Source organism: Lynx rufus, unplaced genomic scaffold (assembly GCF_022079265.1).
Source record: "Lynx rufus isolate CCGP_SWC_20201006 ecotype Redwood Valley unplaced genomic scaffold, mLynRuf1.p SCAF_28, whole genome shotgun sequence".
Classification (NCBI taxonomy): domain Eukaryota; kingdom Metazoa; phylum Chordata; class Mammalia; order Carnivora; family Felidae; genus Lynx; species Lynx rufus.
The window spans coordinates 1,534,944-1,555,280 of NW_025814843.1; the positions used below are offsets into that span (position 1 = coordinate 1,534,944).

At 54.6% G+C, this 20,337-nt stretch overlaps 1 protein-coding gene across 1 annotated transcript in view; it reads left to right on the forward strand.

Moving 5' to 3' along the window:
* The window catches only part of DRC3 (dynein regulatory complex subunit 3), a 30,462-nt gene extending 11,172 nt beyond the window's left edge, over nt 1-19,290 (forward strand). The window contains exons 5-12 of the mRNA XM_047089918.1: nt 1,717-1,836; nt 2,510-2,622; nt 4,032-4,206; nt 9,521-9,652; nt 11,681-11,751; nt 13,582-13,705; nt 18,600-18,731; nt 19,094-19,290. Coding sequence (XP_046945874.1) covers nt 1,717-1,836; nt 2,510-2,622; nt 4,032-4,206; nt 9,521-9,652; nt 11,681-11,751; nt 13,582-13,705; nt 18,600-18,731; nt 19,094-19,207 — 981 coding nt within the window. The 3' untranslated portion in view covers nt 19,208-19,290. The remainder of the gene's footprint in view (nt 1-1,716; nt 1,837-2,509; nt 2,623-4,031; nt 4,207-9,520; nt 9,653-11,680; nt 11,752-13,581; nt 13,706-18,599; nt 18,732-19,093) is intronic.
* Nucleotides 19,291-20,337: the final 1,047 nt, after the last annotated feature.

The following is a 20,337-nucleotide window of genomic DNA, read 5'->3' on the forward strand; positions in this document are numbered from 1 at the left end:
ACTCAGGTCATGATCTCATGGTTCGTGGGTTTGAGCCCCACATCAGGCTCTGTGCTGACATTTCAGAGCTTGGAGCCTGCTTGGGATTCTGTGTCTCCTTCTCTCTCTGCCCCTCCCCCACTCATGCTCTGTCTCTCTCCCTCTCTCTCTCCCTTGCTCTCATAAATAAACATTAAAAAGTTTTAAAAAAAGAATTAAAAATATTTTAAAAATAAAGTATGAATATGTAAGAAAACAACATAAGCATACAGCTCAATGAATAACAGTTCTTTAGAAGGATTTCAGCTGTGCCATATAAGCTATTTGCAGCCAAGGCCCAAGTTAAGGCACAAAACTATAATGATACCTATACTCGCATCACGTTCAGGAGTAAGACAGGATGGGCTTCAGGCAGCACAGGAGAGCCAAAAGAAAGCTCAGTATCTGGAATCGAACAGACTCCAAGGAAGCCCTTACCTTTCTTTGTGGTGCCAACGCACAGAGACAGATCCTCTCACAGATACGTGAAAATACCAGGAGGTGTACAAGGCGGGGGTTGGTGGTTTGAAGCGTAGGATGAGCAGGAGTTGGCTGGTAAAGGGCTAGGGTTAGGACAGAGCACATGTAAAGGACTGTGGCAGGAGGCAGTGCAGCGAGGGAGCCAATGGCTGGCGCTCAGAGAGCTGGAGAGAGAGGGTGGCAGGCAGGCCTCGCAGGCCACAGCAGGAACTTGTCATTACCCTACGGCCAAGAGGAAGTCCTACAGGGCAGGCAAGGGACCTACGAGATTGGGTTTGCGTTTAACAGAGGTTTCTCTGGCTTTTTGCTCGGGAGCAGTGGACAGACTGGGTGAGGGGACAGGGTGCACAGGGGAGGCCAGCTAGGGGCCTGAGGCGGGGGTCGAGGCCAGAGAGAGAGGATGGTGAGATAGGATTAGGAGCTAGCACAGACAGGCCAGGGCACAGCCTGGGTCTGCTGGAGGAGGGAGGGTCCCACATGTGTCCCGGGTCTCCGGCTGGGGTGCTGGATGGCTGGGGGGCCACTCACCTCAGTGGGACCATGGGAGGACAGAAGTCCATCTTGGACATGGTGAGGGGGCAGTGTTCTCGAGGCAGCTAGGGGAGAGAGGCTCTCAAAGGTAGGGTCTGGGCTGAAGGTAAAGACCCGCATGTTGTCTGAGGGTGGAGCCATTGGACGTGCTTGCACTTGACCTTAGCACAGGTGAAATCACCTGGGGTGTGTCGAGTGAGCCGAGAAGGGTGAGGACTGAGCCCTACAGGCTCCAGCAGTGCCCGCTGGGTATAAGGGGATGAGCAGGAGGGCTGGGAGGAGAGCCAGGAGGTGGCAGGGCACAGAGCCAAGGTCCGAGGCCCTTGAGACCAGGCCTGTGACTCGGGTAACTCACTTTACCTGTTTCCCATCGTGCATCCCTGGAAGAGAGCGGGAGCACCTGTTCTGGGCATGTGCACCTGCCGGGGACGTGGCCCTGATCCCCGCCGCCTGCCTGTGCTTCCTTCCCCCCGTGCTGTTGGTCCTTCCCTTCATTTCCCTTAGACTCAGGATACTTGGAAAAGGCCAGGAGGAAGCAAGCCATCCTTGCCCACACAGCCTTCACTAGGGGGCTGTCCACACCCCCACCCTCGCTAGAGAGGCTGCGGGATGGCAGAGGCCGGCATGGCCGGGAGGGAGGGACCAAACATGCCCCAGTAACCGTGCCCCTTCCCATCCCCCCCTCAGAAGGAGCTGGCAGAGATCAAACACCAGTACGGCATCGAGGAGCTGAAGCAGCGAGAGAACCTGAGTCAGGCCCAGCTGGATGACGAGCGGGCCCAGCGGGAGGAGCTGGAGGAGCACAAGGTACGTTCTGTCGGGAGGAGCCCTGCCGCCCACCTCCCCCTGCCCTGGCTCCAAGATGCCGGCCACAGGGTATGGGCCCAGCTGGATCAAAGCCAGCAGGGCCCAGGCCCCAAGAACCGCTCTTGAAGGCGAACATATGCCGTGTGGCCTCCCCTGGCTGTGACGGAGCATGTACATCACCCACAGGCCAGCGCCCTGTCCCGCCCTGTCCCCTCCTTGCTCTGCTCGCCACAGAGCCAGCTCTGTCTCCGCCCGGATGCCACCTGCCTTGTCTCCTTGCCAGCCTGCCAGGTCCAGCACGAGGGCCTAGGGAAACAATCTGAGGGAGCAGCTCCTTTTAAGAAAAGGGCAGTTCCACGGGCAGCCAGGAAGGTTGAAGTCCTTCCCCGGCACGGCCCCGGACCCACTCTGCCCCACAACCCGCACCCCTTCCTCCAGGCGCACTGAGCCTCGTGCAACCTTCAGTTGATGCCTCTGGACCTCCGCGTGTGCCAGGCCCTTGGCCCGGCGTGCCTTCCCTGTCCTCCTGGAGGGCTAAAGCCCAAGGGCAGCATGCCCTCCCCCACCCTCTGCAAAGTGTCCACTGACCCCAGCGCCCAGCACAGGGCCCCACCCATGGAGCCCTTGCCAGGGGATCAGCGTCCCCCAAGCCCTGCTGTGTTTCTGACTGCAGGCCGCGTTCGTCGAGCGCCTGAACGGCTCCTTCCTGTTTGACAGCATGTACGCTGAGGACGTAGAGGGCAACAAGCTGGCCCACCTTCCTGGCGTCAGCGAGCTCCTTCAGGCATATCCTTCCAAGTTCATGGTCACCTCCCCTGGCAGAGCCCGGGCCCCACACCACCAGCCTGCCGGGGGCAGGTCCCCTTCTGCTCTGGGCCTCGGTTTCCCCATTTCTCTTGTGAAACCCTGGAAGATAAAACCCCTCCTTCACAGCCATGTACCCAAGAGGCAGTGGAGAACCCAAGAGGTCAGCTGAGTGGCATGGGGAAACGCTGCCTGGATTTCAGGGGACGCACAGCATGGCACGGGGTCCGCTGTGCTCGACAAGCCAGGTTGTCAAAGAGGGAAAACTGAAGTGTGGGTCTATGGCGCTAATCTGTAGTACTTATATTCTCTTGCTGTGAGCTTTGCATACAGTGTTTATAGTTTCCCAACTGCCCAGCAGATGGGTGCTGTTATTATATTAATCCCATTTTATAATTGGGGAAGGTAAACTTGGGAGAGGTTGACTTGTCCAAGGTCATGCAGTTAGAAGCTGGGATTTGAGCCCTTGTCTGTCACTCTAAGAGCCGGCATCCTTTCCCCCAGTCAGCTGGAGCCCAGAGGCTGTGACTGGCACTTGTCATGGCCGAAGCCATGATGACCTCAGTTGGCATAAACTATACGTTGAGGGACTCAGGTTAGACTCACAACAGACTGAATTAGCGCTGAGACTGGCAACGAGTCACACAGTATGTCTGTGGAGCAGCCATCACTGGGTAGAAAGAAACTTTCTCTTAAAAACTCAACGTTTTGGAAAGGGTGGGGGAGGGGATGGAGAGGGTGTGAGGCAAAGCAGAAGGTGACAATCAGGGCTCTAGGCCAGACAGACGGGCTCCCGGCCTGGCTCTGCCATCCCCCAGCTGGGTGACCTGGGCTCACATCTGGGCCGTAGCGCATGCCTGACCTCAAGGACTCCATGCTGCAGGTGAGGAAGCCCAAGTCCAGGCAGGTGAAGTGGCTTGCCAGAGAGGAGGAGCAGCAGAGCCAGGACTTGAGCCCGGACCTCTCTGCGTCCAGCCTGTGGTCCCCTGACCTTCGCAGGCTCCCTCGGCGCCCCTGCAACAGCTGAGCACAAAGACAGGAGCCCAACAAAGGTCCCCTAGATATCACGGCAGAGACAGTAACATACACTGCCCAGCTCGCTGGCTGGGGCTGGCTCCGCCTGGGCTCCCAGCCCCTCCCCGGCCCCTTTGGGTGCCCAGGATGCCTCTCCTGGGGCCTTTCTTAGCATGTCTCTCTTCTGCTCTGTAGCGTCCCCCCCATGGCCCCTGCCTGCTTCCCGAGACCAGTCCCTCACGGTGAGGACAGGGATGCCCCAGCACCACATTAGACTCCAAATCTCAACTCCTGGCCCTGTGCCAGGAGCTGCCACCACCCTCGACCTGCATCCTCCCAGCAGCCTGCCCCCAAGACAGCTTCCTTAATGGCCTCACCTACAAGGACAAATTCGTCATCATCTGCCTGAACATCTTCGAATATGGCCTGAAACAGCAGGAGAAGCGCAAAGTGGAGCTTGACACCTTCAATGAGTGTGTCCAGGAGGCCATCCAGGAAAACCGGGAGCAGGGTAAACGCAGGATTGCCAAGTTCGAGGAGGCGCACTTGCTGGTAGGCTCTGCCCCTCCCGTGTCCCCTCCCTGCTTCCTGCTCCAGATGCTGACCCCACCCCGCGGGCCTGGCCTCACTGGAGGGGCTGCACACCCTAAGACCCGCGGTCACTGTCCCCGTTTGCCAGAAATCACCCAGCTCAGTGGCAGAGCCAAGGGTTTAGCCTTCCACCGGTGCCACCAACCACAACTCCAGCACCATGCCAGAGCTGAGCCCAGGGTGATGCCTGTGGGTCCCCTTCACCTAAAACGCCCCTGGGGGCTAAGGCGGTGTCATCCTTACTGTCAACAATGGTGTTCGCGTTGTCGCTCCTGTTATTAGCAACGTCAAGAACTGCTACTTTGCTTTGGTTCATTCGTTCGTTTAGCAGACATTTTCTGAGCCTCCGCTCGGTGCCTGGCTCTGGGCAGCCAGACCAATGCTGGCCGTGGCTCCTGCCCTCGGCGAGCTCCCATGTGGTGTGGGGTGCAGACCCGGGCCCTCCCCGTTGCGGTGGTCAGTACGACACTGGAGGGGAGCCCAGGGAGCCTCTGGGAGTTGCTGGAGGGACCTTAACTCAGGCTGAGGCTCACAGGACAAAGAGAAATGAGCCAGGGGTGGTGGAGGAAGGGCATTCCACCTGAGCGAGCAGGCCTCAGTCGTTCGGGACCTGCTGGACCCAGGCCACTCAGGGCCATGTGCGCTTGGTGGGACTTGCTTCTTTTCGTTAGCATCATGTTTATTTTATTTAATGTTTATTTTTGAGAGAGTGCAAGTGGGGGAGGGGCAGAGCGAGGAGAGACAGAGGATCGGAAGTGGGCTCTGTGCGGACAGGCTGAGGGCAGCGAGCTCGATGCGGGCCTCCAACTCCCCAACCTGCAGATCATGGCCTGAGCCGAACCCAGATGTTCAACCCACTGAGCCACCCGGGTGCCCCTAGTTAGCATTATTTTTAAAGATGGGTTCTTGTTCTAAGTCACAGATCTTCGTGAGACTCTAAGGAAAGCTATGGACTTTCTTTCTCCTCAAAAAACTGTCCACATAAGGGGCGCCTGGGTGGCACAGTCGGTTAAGCGTCCGACTTCAGCCAGGTCACGATCTCGCGGTCTGTGAGTTCGAGCCCCGCGTCGGGCTCTGGGCTGATGGCTCAGAGCCTGGAGCCTGTTTCCGATTCTGTGTCTCCCTCTCTCTCTGCCCCTCCCCCATTCATGCTCTGTCTCTCTCTGTCCCAAAAATAAACGTTGAAAAAAAAAAAATTAAAAAAAAAAACAAAACTGTCCACATACACCGAGGATGTGGGCACTCGCCTGCTGTGTCAGGGGCTTCAAGGAACCCACAAAGCACCGTCTGGTTGAGAACTCTTAGTTTAAGGTCAGGCAAAATTCCCCAGATAATGCACGTTCAGATATAATAGGGTTGGCGATGAGCTCCCAGATGCTTCCCGGCCCTCCTCACTCCCCGTTCCCCGGTCTCATCTCATCAGCCTCACCAACGACCTCACATTCTGTGCGACTTAACCCTCAAGACCCTCCTCCTTATGTTTTAGGGTGGGGTGTGACTGCATTCACCCAGAAGTTCAAGCCTGTCAGCAGAAGAACACGTTTGGCTCACATATGTGTTTTATTTGGCCTGCAGAGGATTTTAAAACGTTTTGAACATCCTGCTGACGTTAAAAATGGGAAGATTTCACAGAAAAATTGTGGTTGCCAGCTTCTGTGGAGGCACTTGTCAGCAGGGCCTCAGTGGCAGTTGTCCCCTCTGGACAGGCCACGTCTCCAGTCCTCCTGGACCCTGTCCGGCACATCCTCCCTGAGGTTTCTTTTTTTTTCTTCTTCTTCTTCCTCTTTTTTTTTTTTTTTTAAATGTTTATTTATTTCGAGAGAGACAGAGACAGAGCACGAGTCGGGGAGGGGCAGAGAGGGGGTGGGGGAGACACAGAATCCGAAGCAGGCTCCAGGCTCTGAGCTGGCAGCACACAGCCTGACATGGGGCTCGAACTCATGAACTGTGAGATCATGACCTGAGCCGAAGTCAGACGCTTAGCCGACTGAGCCACCCTGGCGCCCCCTCCATGACATTTCTTATCTGGTGCCTGCAGCCGCTGGATTTGGGAGGCCTGGACGCCAGCCAGCAGGCTCCTCCCAGGCCTGGGCCCGGCCCCCTCAGCAACACATTCCCCTGGAGAAGCAGGACCTGGACCAGGCTACCGCCAGTGCTGTGCTCTTGCTGGCGCCAAGCCTGACTTCCTAACGTTCAGGGGGTAGTTCTTCGGAGCAGGCCGGCTCCCCTCGCTTCTGAGGCACTGGGCCCCACGGCCCCCATAATGGCGACACCCTCAAAGGCTGCCTGGGATGAGCAGACTACCCTGAGCGCCCCTCTCCTAGAGCCTAGAGCGGTGGTTTCATGCAGCCCACACACCAGAGTCCACAGGGACCCCACAGGGCTGGGGCTGACGCCCCAGCTCAGGGGGTGTGGCACGGCACTGGGATTTTCCAGAGCTTCCTAGGTGCCTCCTGCTCAGCCCAAGCTGAGCCCGCTGTCTGAGAAGTTCACAGGACTCTGTCGGCCTGAGGCCCCAGTTCTCTTTCCTCACAGGACCTCTTGATCTTGTCCTATCCCCCTCCTGCCACACCCACTAGACCAGGGCTCCTTCAGCGCCTCCTCCTGGTGCCCAGCGGGGCACGGCTTGGGGTCAGCGGGTCAGCAGAATGCTCACATGGACCCCTCACTGGTGACCCTCTGCTGGCTTCCGTTTCCTCATTAGAGAAATGGACGTAACCGCCTCCCAGAACTGTGGGGGGGGGGGGACAGGTGGGGAGCAGAGCAGGCGTAAAATTGTGACGGACAGTCTCTAGATAGGTAATGCATGTCTAAGCATGGGCACAGAATGACAAATGTAGATGGGGGTTGGGTACAGTCAGTCCAACCCTTCTGTGCATGTGTGTGTGTGTGTGTGTGTGTGTGTGTGTGTGATGAAAGTGTACCATGCTGTTTTGCCCTTTGCTTTTTTATCTATGCAGCTTAGAGATCCTTCCAAAACTCGAATCGCCTTCTTTTTTAATAGTTGTAACATCTCGGGGCGCCTGGGTGGCTCAGTCGGTTAAGCATCCGACTTCGGCTCAGGTCATGATCTTGCGGTCCGTGAGTTCGAGCCCCGCATCAGGCTCTGTGCTGACAGCTCAGAGCCTGGAGCCTGTTTCAAATTCTGTGTCTCCCTCTCTCTCTGACCCTCCCCCATTCATGCTGTCTCTCCCTGTCTCAAAAATAAACGTTAAAAAAAAATTAAAAAAAAAATAGTTGTAACATCTCTCATTGCATGGATGAGCCATGATTTATTAACCCAGTCCCTGCTGACGGACAATTCATTTTTTTCCATTCTTTCGCTCTTTCAAGCAGTGTTGCAGTGGGTAAGTTGGCGCGAGTCTGATCTGTAGGATGAAGTCCCAGAGGTAGACCTGGGTATTGCTGCTCTTATCAGTTACTGCTCAGCCGTGCTCCGCGGAGGCCATGGCTTCTGCCCCTCGGCCTGCTCCTTGTCAGACCGGTGCTCTCAGGCTTCCTCGTCTCTGCCAGTCTGGCACACTTGGAGCATGTGTTTATTTTCCCTTAAGTGAGGATAAGCATTGCATGTTTTATAAACATTTGTATTTTCTTTTCTTTTCTTTTTTTTTTTTTTTTTAGTGTATTTATCTTGAGAGAGAGAGAGAAGGAGAGAGAGAATCCCAAGCAGGCTCCACATTGCCAGCGCAGAACCCAATGCAGGGCTCGAACTCACGAAGCATGAGATCGTGACCTGAGCCGAAATCAAGAGTCGGACACTTAACCGACTGAACCACCCAGGCTCCTCTAAACATTTTTATTTCTTTTTCTGTGAACTCTTTGTTCTTCTAATATGCCCCAATCCATTGTTTTCTGTTTGGTTTTTGATCTATATCTCTTTCTTTAAAAAGAAATCATTACTTTGTACAAGCTCTTTATAGATTGAGAAATTAGCCCTGTGTCAGTGAAATGAGTTGCAAATATGTTTCCCACTTTGTTGTTTATCATGTCGTTTTTTTGTCTATGGTGCTTTTGCTATTCAAAATTTCTACACATTTTACGTAGTACAACCTATCAGTCTTTTTTCTGGTTATACTTAGAAAGGACTTCTCTACTCTGAGATTATTTATTAAAGTCCGTCTGTTTTTCCTTCTAGGACTGTATAGCTTCACTTTGTATGTTTAAATCTTCACTCTGTGGGAAATTTGTTTTCATGTAAGGTTCGAGGTAGGGATTGAACCTGATTTTTCTCCAGACGGGGTAACCATTATTATAAATATCATTCATCACACCGAATCGTGCCAAGGTACTCTGTCCTCCTTCCCAACTGATACCATACATCAGGGCACCTGGGTGGCTCAGTTGGTTAAGCGTCCAATTTCGGCTCAGGTCGTGATCTCACGGTTTGTGATTTCAAGCTGTCTGTGCAGACAGCTCAGAGCCTGGAGCCTGCGTCGGATTCTGTTCCTCCCCGCCTCTCTCTGTCCCTCCCTTGCTCTCTCTCTCTCTCTCAAAAATAAACATTAAAAATAATAATACCATATATCAACAGAAACAAGTTGACAGTGCACCTGATGGCCGAGTCCCCAGGACCTTTGTTAGTGAGTGTCTGGGATTCAGTGCCAGGCTTGGACCCCAGGGTGTTTTCCGGCCTGTGAGCATCCTCTCATTCCAAGGGGCCTAGCATCTGTTCACCACTGGCATCCCCTTGCTCAGTGGGGTGCTCTGTGGGTCCAACTGGTTTCCTAAAGACTGGCTCTGTCTTACATTTCCAGTGTCTCTCTGTCTCCCTGTGCCTGCTGTGGACCTTGTATTGGACTCTGTTAGCCGAGGCCCCACCGTGAACCAAGAGTTCATACACACTGCTAAATCCCCACAACGTTGTGACACACACCTCTGTCCCACTTTACATAAGGAAACCGAAGCTTAGAGAGTGGAGGTGGCTCATTCAAGGTCACGCTGCTGATAAGTGACCCAGACAGGATTCGAATTCAGGTTCACCCAACTCTGAAGCCATCGCTCCTTCCACCCAGCCCAGCCACCACTAATGAAAACCCGAGCTAACGTGGACCGAGAGCTCACTGACTAGTGCTGGCATCTGCTGTACCTGCCTCGAGGCATGGGGAGGGTGAGTAGCTTCCACAAGTCCACAAAGCTGACAAATGGCAGAGCCGACACTTGAACGTGGACAGGCCAAGCCCAGGGTCCACATTCGTACCCACAAAACCGATCGTCGCCTGTCATTAACTAATTACGCTTAGTTGTGGATTCCTAAAACCCAGGCTTTTGTTTCCAGAGTTTAAATGCCATTCGAGATGAGTCCGAAGTGACCAACCTTGAGATGAAGGTAGCGGAACACAGCAAGGACATCACTGAGCTGTTCGACATGCTCATGACACTGGAGATGCAGTTGGTAGAGCAGCTGGAGGTGAGACCGAGCCCCTGGGGCCCAGGTGTGATGCGATCGCGCCCTGCCAGTCTCCTTTGCGAGAACGTAGTGGATTCAGTGGCAAAACCGTACTTTATTTTATTGTTTTTTTTCATAATTATTTTTTGAATGTTCATTTTATTTTGGAGAGAGACAGCGCAAGCAAGCGAGGGACAGAGAAAAAGGGAGACAGAAGATCTGAAGCGGGCTCTGCGCTAACGGCACAGAGCCCCGTGCGGGGCTTGAACTCACCAACGGTGAGATCGTGACCTGAGCTGAAGTCCGATGCTTAACCAACTGGGCCACCCGGGTGCCCCCGAATGGTATTTTAGCTGGAGCCCTCCCAGGCGCTCCTCTGCTGTGTGACTCAGCACGGCGGACTAAAGCTTTCTTTGCTCATCTGTCCTGTGTTTGCTTTTAATATATTTCAGTCACTTAGATTGCAGTTGATTCTCACGCCCACATGTAGAGGTGAGCTCATTCCTCTGGAATGTACCCCCTATCCTGGAAGCACCCAGAGCCTCAGCAGGGAGAGCTATTTCTGTTTAGACCCCAGGAGTCATCCGGGTGCTTGAAAGACAAAGTAGGCCCCCACTCTGGGACAAACAAAGGCTCCTCCGCATTGCAGTGTGTATTTGCCGCATCTCAGGGCCGCGCGCGGAGCCTGCGATTCAGCACGAAGCAGCGGAAATGCAGAGCACCTCTCTCTAAAATTCCTTAGCAGCCAGAGTGCCTTGTGTGTTCACAAGGCAGCCGAGGCCGGGGCCTCCGAAGGCTGTGATGAATCAAACCTCATTGGATGCTGCCGTGGTCGGGCCAAGAGGTCGCGCCTAATCAATCCCTCACATGTCAAGGGACACTTCAGACAGGGATAGATCTCCCCATCACGTCACATGGCAGGTGTCGGCTCCCGGCGGGAGCGCTCAAGTGCTGCAGGAAGCAGCTCGCAAGCGGCGGGGGAGGCTTAGGCAGCGGCTCCCAGCCTTTTCATGCAGGGAGATCCCCACTGCAGCGTCCCCAAAGTCCCCAGATCTGTACATGGTCGGTCGTACTTGTGTCACCAAGCAGCCAAAAAGCTCTAAGGTGCAGTCATGCTTTCTAACGACCCCATTTTTATTCATTACAACAGTGCTTACACACACATTTGAAACATGTATAATTGGCTCGGCCTGCAGACAGGGGTCGGACTGCTGTAGATTCCCCGGGGCCCTCTGCCCACCCTGTAGCCCCGGGAGTCTGTGCTAGATCAGGGGCATGGCCTGGCCTGGGGCTCACAGGGGAGCAGGCCTCACATCACCTCTTCCATTGCTCCCTCACTCAAGTCCCATTTCAGCCCTGGGGGGCAGCTAAGCCCTGGGGGGCAGCAGTGCAGGGTGCCTCGGAGAGTGGTGGTAGGCATGCAGACAGCCACACTGATGGTGACAGGTCTGGGGCAGCAGCCAGCATCACCAAGGCACCTGGCAAAGCATTTCGTGTGAAGTAACTCATTTAAACTTCACAACTCCATGAGACGGGGACTACAAAGGAAACCCATTTCACAGATGAGGATGTTGAGCCCCAAGGACATTAAACACAGTGGTGGAGCTGGGATACTGATCCAGGCAGTCTCTCAGCAACTCTCTCCCGTTTCTCTGGAAGTGATGGATAGATGCCATCATCAAGAAGCCCAAAGGAAGGGGGTTAGCTCTATGTGTGTACGTGAGGGTTACGGGGGGTGGGACCCGGACAAGTGTTCCTGGCAAAGGGACCAGCACGTGCAAAGGCCCGGAGGAAGCTTTGCATTAAACCTTGTGGGGGAGTGAGTAAGGTGAAACGGCCGGAGAGTAATGCAGCTGTGAGAAAGAGGTCAGGAGAGAGGGCCATTCTTGGCATCTACCTGGGAAGGTCAGGGTGGTTGGTCTTTGCCCTGAAGGTCTGTGGTTAAAGCAGGCACCTGCTAAGTTCTAAGGAGTGCCTTTTGCTCTGATGATAGGTCAGTCAAGTTCATGTCTAAATATTCATGTTAACTGTGCTCTTTATCATTTCCAGGAGACTATAAACACGTTTGAAAGGAACATCATGGACTTGGTGGCACTCTTTATTGAAAACGTCCAAAGCCTATATCCTTTTCCCAGATGACCCTCCATGGGGAGACGCTACTGGCTCGTGGGGTTATCCTGGCCCACACCTGGGCTCCCCCTGCCTCCAGGGGAGCCAGAGGAGAAGCACCTGCATTTTATTTTTTATTTTATTTTTTTTAATGTTTATTTATTTTTGAGAGACAGACAGAGACAGAGCACGAGTTGGGTAGGGGCAGAGAGAGAGGGAGACACAGAATCCGAAGCAGGCTCCAGATTCTGAGCTGTCAGCACAGAACCCGACGCGGGGCTCGAACTCATGAGCTGTGAGATCATGACCTGAGCTGAAGTCGGCCGCTCAACCGACTGAGCCACCCAGGCGCCCCAGCACCTGCATTTTAAACAAAAGGCAGAGAAGGGTTAAAGCTTTTTCACCAACTAAGCAGGATGCAAATAAGTGGTCCCCTTCCAGGTAGCCACCTTTGGGGTCACCTCTACCCCCTCCCACTGCCACCAGGGCCCTAAACATGTTGGCAGAGATGGCCAAAAAGTCCGTACTTTAGAATACTTCACTTTTTGCCAGAAATACCTGAGCCCCAGTCTGATGTACAGAAAGATCTATACCTGTACCAGGATGATATCCACCCCATCACAGGACCCCATTTAGTGGGAATCTCGACCTGTGACGTTAGAGGAATAGAAATCCTCTAGTTTGGCACCACAGAAAAAGCTCACCTTCAAAAGATGGAGATTTGGCAACTACTTGGAATGTTCAAAGAATGTTCCACAGGGTCTGAGGGAGTTTCCCATCTCTCAGAACAATGGTGCCTTGTTAGCGTAAGGGTTTGGATACCTACCGGGCTTGCTGTGTGGGGCCCCATCGAGTGCAGCATAAGGCCTGGCGTATTTGTTCTCAAAGGAGGGATGTTCACGGAGAGACCACACCCCAGAATCCCTGTCTGCTTCCTACGTCGCAGGTACACACACCCTGGGAGTGGGACAGATACTGACAAATCATTTAGAATGAGATCGTCAGGTTAAATGTCAGGGTTAGAGCATTTAGGGCATGACCAACCTTTCTGCTACCTGAATTCAGGGCCCTGCCGTGTAGGGGACAAACTGCTATGCTCTACCCCAGAAGTAGCCTCCTAGTCCTACCTTTCTGGGTCCACAGTCGTGCAAGGAGACAGAGTTACGGAGGCAGTAAGTGCGCAGCCCACACAGAGATCAGGGCCAGGAGCCTCCCTGAGGGAGGGTCCACTGAGAACCTGAGTGTGGGCCAGAGGGACAAGGCAGAAAAGTGGGGAGGACATCCCAGGCAGAAGAGGCAGCCTGTGCAAAGGCCTTGAGGATGGGTCACAGAGATCCAGTTCTAAGACGGGGTCTTTAGGCCACAAGAGAGAGTGGGGAAGTTCCTGGAGAGCCATAGCATGGGAGGGATGAGGTCCGGTTACCTATGTTTAAGAGCGTGCTGGCTGCTGTTGGGAGAAAAGGCTAGAGCGGAAAGACCAGCTCTTTGCTGTCCAGTCAGGAGGCGGTGGCAGGGAGAGAGGTGTTGGATGGAGAGGCTCTGAGAGAACCCAGCGCCAAGGGTCAGTGGTGAGCAGGTGTGTGAGTGTTGATTGGGGGGGCGGGGGAGTGGGGATCAGGATGGCCCTGGGATTTCGTGCATGTGTACCACTGGCTGTGAAGGAGGTGATGCATTGGCACCTCCAGGTGTGCCCCTCCACCCTTCAACGTCCGTTCTTGCCTGGAGGAAACGGCCCCCCCCTCTGAGGGTCTGCAGACGTGCGGTTTGAGGGTCTGAGGGTCTGAGGGTGGGGACGCGCCTGGTCTGCTCCGATCCCTGGCCTTTGCTTAACTTGCCTGCACGATGGCTCAGTGCCGGGACCTGGAGAACCACCACCACGAGAAGCTCCTGGAGATCTCCATCAATACCCTCGAGAAGATACTGAAGGGTGAGCTCGACGAGGACCTGCCCTACGACGTGCGCGCTGTGAGCACTGTGGGCGGGGCTGTGGCTGCGGTGGGCGGGGCTCGGGCACAGTGGGCCCGCAGAAGGTGGTGGGCGGGGCTGACACCCCCCTCCCCCGCCCCACCGCTCCCCCTAGGCTGACTGGCACAGAAGCCAGACAGATGCGGTGGGGCCGGCTCTGTGGCTCTGGTAAGCCTGAAAGCCTCCCAGAGCTTCAGCTTCCCCACCTGCAGAAGGGACAATGATGCCCTTGGCAGGGCGGTTGGCAGATGAAATAGGCCAACAAATAGAACAACCTTGGGTGCTCAGTGGGGCCCGACTAAAGAGGAGCTCATGATAATGAAGTGGTTTCAACTTACCGACAGGTTGGTTTCCAAAAGGTCGTTTCTGCGGGGCTTCTGGCAGTTTCCAAGAGAGGCAGTTGCAAATAGAGGTTAAGTTCTGAGATTTCCCCCGCAGGTTTTCCTAACCCTTGAGTGTCTGCGATGGGCAGCACCGTTTCTGATCCGGCATGTCGCCCCTCCCACCCTCTCTACCAGCACTTTTGGTGATGCGTAGTCCCAGATCAGCCGTCAGCCAGAGCTCGTGGGTCTGCTCACCTAGGGCGCTCCCTGGGTCCCCTGCGTTGGGGTCCAGTGGTGGCGCTTGTCTCATCTGCATTTACCACCCAGTCAAGCCACATTGTCCTTTGCGGGGACCGCTGGCCTCCTCACTGCCCTCCTACAGGCTGTTCTCCAGGCGGCAGCCAGAGAGCCTTGGAAAACCACATCATTTTGTGCCTTTGCACAACACGCTCTAACGGCCTCCCGTGACCCTTGGAGTAAGCACTTCGCTGTAGTGCACCAGACCCTCATGCCTGGCCCGCCTGCCTCAGCGGCCTCCTCCCCTCGCGCCCTTGCTCCCCGCCTCGCTCCTTTCGTTTGATATTCCACCCAGCAGACATGCCCTTCCCTCAGGTCTCCAGGGGTCTGGCTCGTCCTTGTTCAGCTCTCCGCTCAAATGGCAGCTCCTTGGAGGGGCCTTCCCTTGTCACTTCCCTGGAGAATCTCCGTCTCTCTATCACACACCCCGTCCGTCGTTGTCAGAGAGCTTATTACAATTTCAGGCTCTCGTGCTTGTGTTGATTCGCTTCTGTGACCATTCACAGCAGATACAGGCTCGCAGGGAAGGCAGGGGTGGCATCTTCTCCAGCATGTACCTCCCCGGTGCCAGCGAGGGCGCCCGGCACGGCTGCCGCAGCTCAGCCCAAGTGCCAGGAGTTCTCCAAGCCCCGCTCTGTCGGTGCTGGCTGAGCCCCGCAGACAGAGCCCGGCAGTCCCGACGCCCACAGCCTCTGTCCAGGGCAGAGACAAACACCTAGCTCAGTGGCACAGGGGCGGGGCCTCCCCAAACACCTGCCAACTGCTATTGTTGACCAGACACAAGAAGATGTCATTTTCCCTGAGCCCTGAAATAACGCTGCCCCCAAGAGCCCACTCTGCTATCCCCCAGATGGACCACCGAGGGAGGGGTCATGCCGTTCCCTCACGGCATGGCTCCCAGGGCCGTGACACCTCGTGGGTGCAGGAACGAAAAATCCCTCCCTAATAACTGAGACGCACAGAAAAAGAAGGGCCCCGAAACTCAGTGGCCCCGAAACAAGCAGGCTGGACTGTCGGCAGGGGGGGAAAAAGGGATGCCCTGACTGTAAAAAGTAACAATAACAACAAACAGCTGACATTTACCGAGGGCCTCCCGGGGGCCAGCTGTCTGAGAAGCCCCACGCAACGTATTTGCTCTTTCAATCTCCGCATCAACACGGTAAAATGGGTACCATTACGGTTCCCTTTTACAGATGAAAAAACTGAGGCATCGAGAGGAGAGTAACCTGCCCGAGGACACGCAGCGTAGAAGCGGTAGAGTTGATCTGAACACAGGCAGTGTGATTCAGAGCCTGTAGCAAGACAGGGACGTACCCAAGAAAGGATCTGGCTTCTCTTATCTAATTATCAGTGAGCATATCACGGCTCAAAGTCCCACCGATGACGTTGTTTATCTCTTTAAAACTCCTCTCATCCAGTTGAGTGATTGTGATCAGCTCTTGCCGAAGTTCGGGCCAAATCTGTCTTTTGAAGTCCTTCACTGCTTTGGAAGGAAAGGCAGAAGGCGCGTGCGTGCTCCAGGAGCAAGCCTGGAGGGAGGGGGCGGGAGGGGCGCTGGAGCCACGGCTGCCCGTGGCACGGTCAGCGTGGCAGCAAGCACACGCCGCTGCTCCCCTCCACCAGGGCTGAGGGCACTCAGCCTCGTGCTGCGATGAGCCACTGCCACGTTTAGGGGGCCGAAGGAGGTCAGACTCGCTCCGGGGCTCTGAACAGCCGTGTGGCGTCTAGCTACGAGGGGCCTCGAGGGGAATCTGGAATACTCTACCCCTAAGAAGTATTCTGAGAGGGCAAACTGACACAGCCATCACCCCAGTTACTCCAGGACACCCGAGGTCCAGAAACAACTTACATTTTAATTTTTGAAAATGTTTGCTTATTTATTTTGAGAGAGAGAGAGAGCACGCGCGCACGTGTGCACACAGAAGAGCACAAGCAGGGGAGGAGCAGAGAGAGAGAGAGAGAGAGAATCCCAAGCAGTCTCCACGCTGTCAGCACACAGCCCGACACGGGCTCAAACGCACGAACTGCAAGGCCATGACCTGAGCTGAAATCAAGTCGGATGCTCAACTGACTGAGCCACTCAGGCGTCCTGCAACTTGCATTTCAAAATCCTTTCTTTAAACCAGATTCCTTTGATTTGTATTCTACAAATGCCACAGTTCTTCATGACCAGTTCTAACTTCATCAGTTTCTAAGCAGACTTTTACTTCCACAGTTCCCAAAGCATATTCTACATATCCAAACTCAGAGGGTGGGGGGGACGACGTCTCCCCTTGGCTTAGAGACCTGCTACGGCCCATTTTTGTATAAGGTTTGTTTATTTTTGAGAGAGCGCAAGCAGGGGGAGAGGCGGAGGTGGGGGCGGGGGGGCAGACAGAGGATCCAAAGCGGGATCTGTGCAGACATCGGAGAGCCCAATGAGGGGTTCAAACTCATGAGCCGTGAGATCACGACCCGGGCCAAAGTTGGAAGCTTAACAGGCTGAGCCACCCAGGGGCCCCTGACCCATTTTTCAAAACCACCAGGAACATCTTGTGATGAGTGAGTGTGGCTGTAGCTACTTCTAGGTCATCAGGACATGCTCCAGGACAGGCTGCCTCAAGCTGACAGGCTGGAAGGGCGTACACATCTTTGAGCCCTTCCCAGAGTCTGGCCTGGGAGCCTCTAGGCACAGAGGAAGATCTTGATAACTTCTTGTCATTTGTCCCATGTAGCCGTGCTAGCCGGTCCCCCAGGTGCCCATTCCCTGCCTCAGCTAGCCGGGCTTTTCTTTTCTTTTTTTTTAAATTTTTTTTTAACGTTTATTTATTTTTGAGACAGAGAGAGACAGAGCATGAACAGAGGAGGGACAGAGAGAGAGGGAGACACAGAATCTGAAACGGGCTCCAGGCTCTGAGCTGTCAGCACAGAGCCTGACGCGGGGCTCGAACTCACAGAGCGTGAGATCATGACCTGAGCCGAAGTCGGACGCTTAACCGACTGAGCCACCCAGGTGCCCCTAGCCGGGCTTTTCTACATGGGATTCTATGGAAAACCACCAACCCACAAGGTGTTCACAGGCATTACTCTGAAAAGAAGCCTGTGGCCAAATAAACTGGCAAACCAAGAGAGACAAAGTTAAAAGGGTTTATACTTTCCAGAGCCTTCTCTGGAAAAATGTTGTGCGCCCTGTGAAATTCAGGAGGGGCCTAGGGTGTGCAAGGCTTTCCCAAATGTATTCGGCCAAAGAAAAAGTTTTTTATCTCAAGATTCCATAGAACATATTTTTGGAGACTATTAAGTTAACCACTACTAGATTACAGAAAACAAACAAACAAGTATTTATCTGCTCTACAACGTAGAACATTCAGGTCCCCTGCCTTACACAAAGTACCTTCCTTCAAAGTGGAGGCAACTGTTGGCTAAGGCTTTGGAAGCCTTGCCCTACTCTAGGAAATGATTCCACCTGATTTTCAACAAGAGCTATAGTGTGGACACCTAAAACTGGCCAGGCCTGGTAAGGGGTGGTCATTTTCAACAACTTTTAAAACATTTTTTTTAAACACTTTTTATGAGAGACAGCACAAGTGGGGTCGGGGCAGAGAGAGAGAGGGAGACACGGAATTCGAAGCAGGCTCGGGGCTCCAAGTTGTCAGCACAGAGCCCGATACGGGGCTCGGAACCATGAACCGCAAGACCATGACCTGAGCCGAAGTTGGACGCTTAATCGACTGAGCCACCCAGGCGCCCCGTTTTTCGACAACTTTTTAGAAGGCAGAAAACAAGGTCGGGAACAAGAAGGCAGGAGACCCCAAGTGTACTCCAAGGTTCAAACTGGCTAACATGAGGGGCAATGGAGAGACAACATGGGGCGCAGAGGCATCGATTTACAGGGCCCTCTGTCCTCAGAGCAGCCTGGAGACCCCTCAGCCAGACTCACGCTTCCCACCTGACCAGCCGGTTTCAGGCGAGTCAGACTTGGGGGCAAGAGAGAACCACTGTGAGAGCAGACGTCCTGAAGAAAACACACTCCCAACTAGCATTGCAAAGTCGACGCCATGGTGGGCCCTTTCCCCATAACATTCGCCGCTGCTCGGGTCTAGGAGGCGTTGTCCCTGGAAGGTGGGCTGTGACACGAAGGTGGGTTCTCCACCTTCAGCAGCGCTGAGCAGCTGCCTCCACTAGCCAGGGGACACTCAGCTGGTTTTCTCTCTGGCCCTCTTTGTGCCGGGGCGGGGGTGGGGGGGGTGGGTGGTAACGAGACACACGCTCCCTTGACCTTTCTCGCTCACCAGCTTTTTGTCGACAAAGACACGATTGTTAATGCTGTTGGGACGTCGCATGACCTCCACCTCCTGAAGATCGACAATCGAGAAGATGAGCTGGTGACGCGGACCAACTCTTGGTGCTCACACTTAGTGGACGCGGTGAGTGAACGCGCGTCACGTACGCACTGTGCCCAGGTCTCTAGCTACCGGCCAGAGAGAAAGGGGAACTCTTTCCCCGGTAGCACAGACTCTTTGCAATAAGAAATAAAGTAGGATTAAGGATGGCAGAATTCCACACTGAAGACAGCGTTTGCCCCCACAGACTTTAAAAACCCCCGTGCTAACCCGTCCTCTAACTCCTGCCTCAAAGACACGGATAAGTGGATCGAGGAGGCTTTAAAGTAAATGCGGATGGAACTATGCACATTTCAAAGAACGATTTCCTTTCCCCCAAATCGGACTCAGAGAACGTAAGCGAGTTCTCTGACTTAAGGACCTCGGGCTTTGGTTTCACCCCTCAGATCCACAAGGATGAGATCATGAGGAACCGCAGGCGCGTGAAGGAGATCCATCAGTACGTCGACCACGTACAGAACGAGCTGGACAACCTGGAATGCAGCGAGATCATAGATTAGGGCCGAGCCAGCCCAGACGGTCCTTCCCGATACAGCCCTCAGCCCAAGAGCACACTCACGCGACCGACAGCCTCAGAAGCGTTTCTGGGAATTTCTCAACCCAGAACCCTCCTAACCCCATTCTTCCCCCACCCCTGGGAAGGGTAGAGAAAAATAAAGAATTATGTCATCTTTTCTCCGGTCTTTAAAAAAATAATCAGAATTCCCGTTCGTTCCTGAGCAGGAGAAACAGTCCAAGACAAACAACTGGCCAGCCTACTGAGAGCGACCTCTTGAGGGGGCTGCCAGTGAGCCAGGAGACTCTTGGCCAGGGCCCGGTGACAGCTGTGTGCCCACCGTTTCTGACGCGCCCAGGGCAGGCTGCCGGCAGTAGGCGGAGGAGGCGGACATGGTCTGAGCCCTTCTCTCCTCGTGCTGAGGAGTGACGCCAGAGGCCGCAGACCCCAGCATAGCCCTGGGGCCTGGGCCAGCCCCCCAAGGCAGAAGCCGTGGCTCCCTGTGGCTCTAAGGTTGGCTGCGGGGACCAGAGTACCCTCTGGAGGTTAAGGGCACGGGCTGGACCTCCCCCATCACCTCTGCAGCCTGAGCTTCGTCTATGAGGTGGGGGTACGACAACAGTGCCTCCTCTGAGCACGGTCAAGGGGGTCAGGGAGGGCACGTGGAAAGTGTGGAGAAGCACCCCCTCCACGAGGGGGGGGTGATGCCATTTAATTACTCGGGTACCAGGACAGGCGGCTCAGACTCTTTTGCTGCCCAAACTCTCGGATTCTTCCTGCTTCCCTTGCACTGGGTCCTGGCACCAGGAGACCGCACCTGCCACCCAGGGCAGAGCAAGTGGCCACGTCGGGAGGACACGGAGGGCTCCTGGAAGCAGGACACAAGTCAGGTGGCCTTGCCCTGCCTGCCTGGGCTTTTAACCCACAAACAACGCCAATTTTCTATTTTCGAGAGTAAATTATTTCTTCTAAAATACCAGGAACAGAAATAACCAGCTTAGAACAAAAAGGACTCAGTTTCAAAAGATGGTTTGATTAAAAACCGGGGGTGGGGGTGGGGGGGAGTCTTCAGGCCGAGGGCTGCACAGAGTTGTGTGTTGACGTGATTTCCCCAATTGCGTGAGGCTCCCAGCC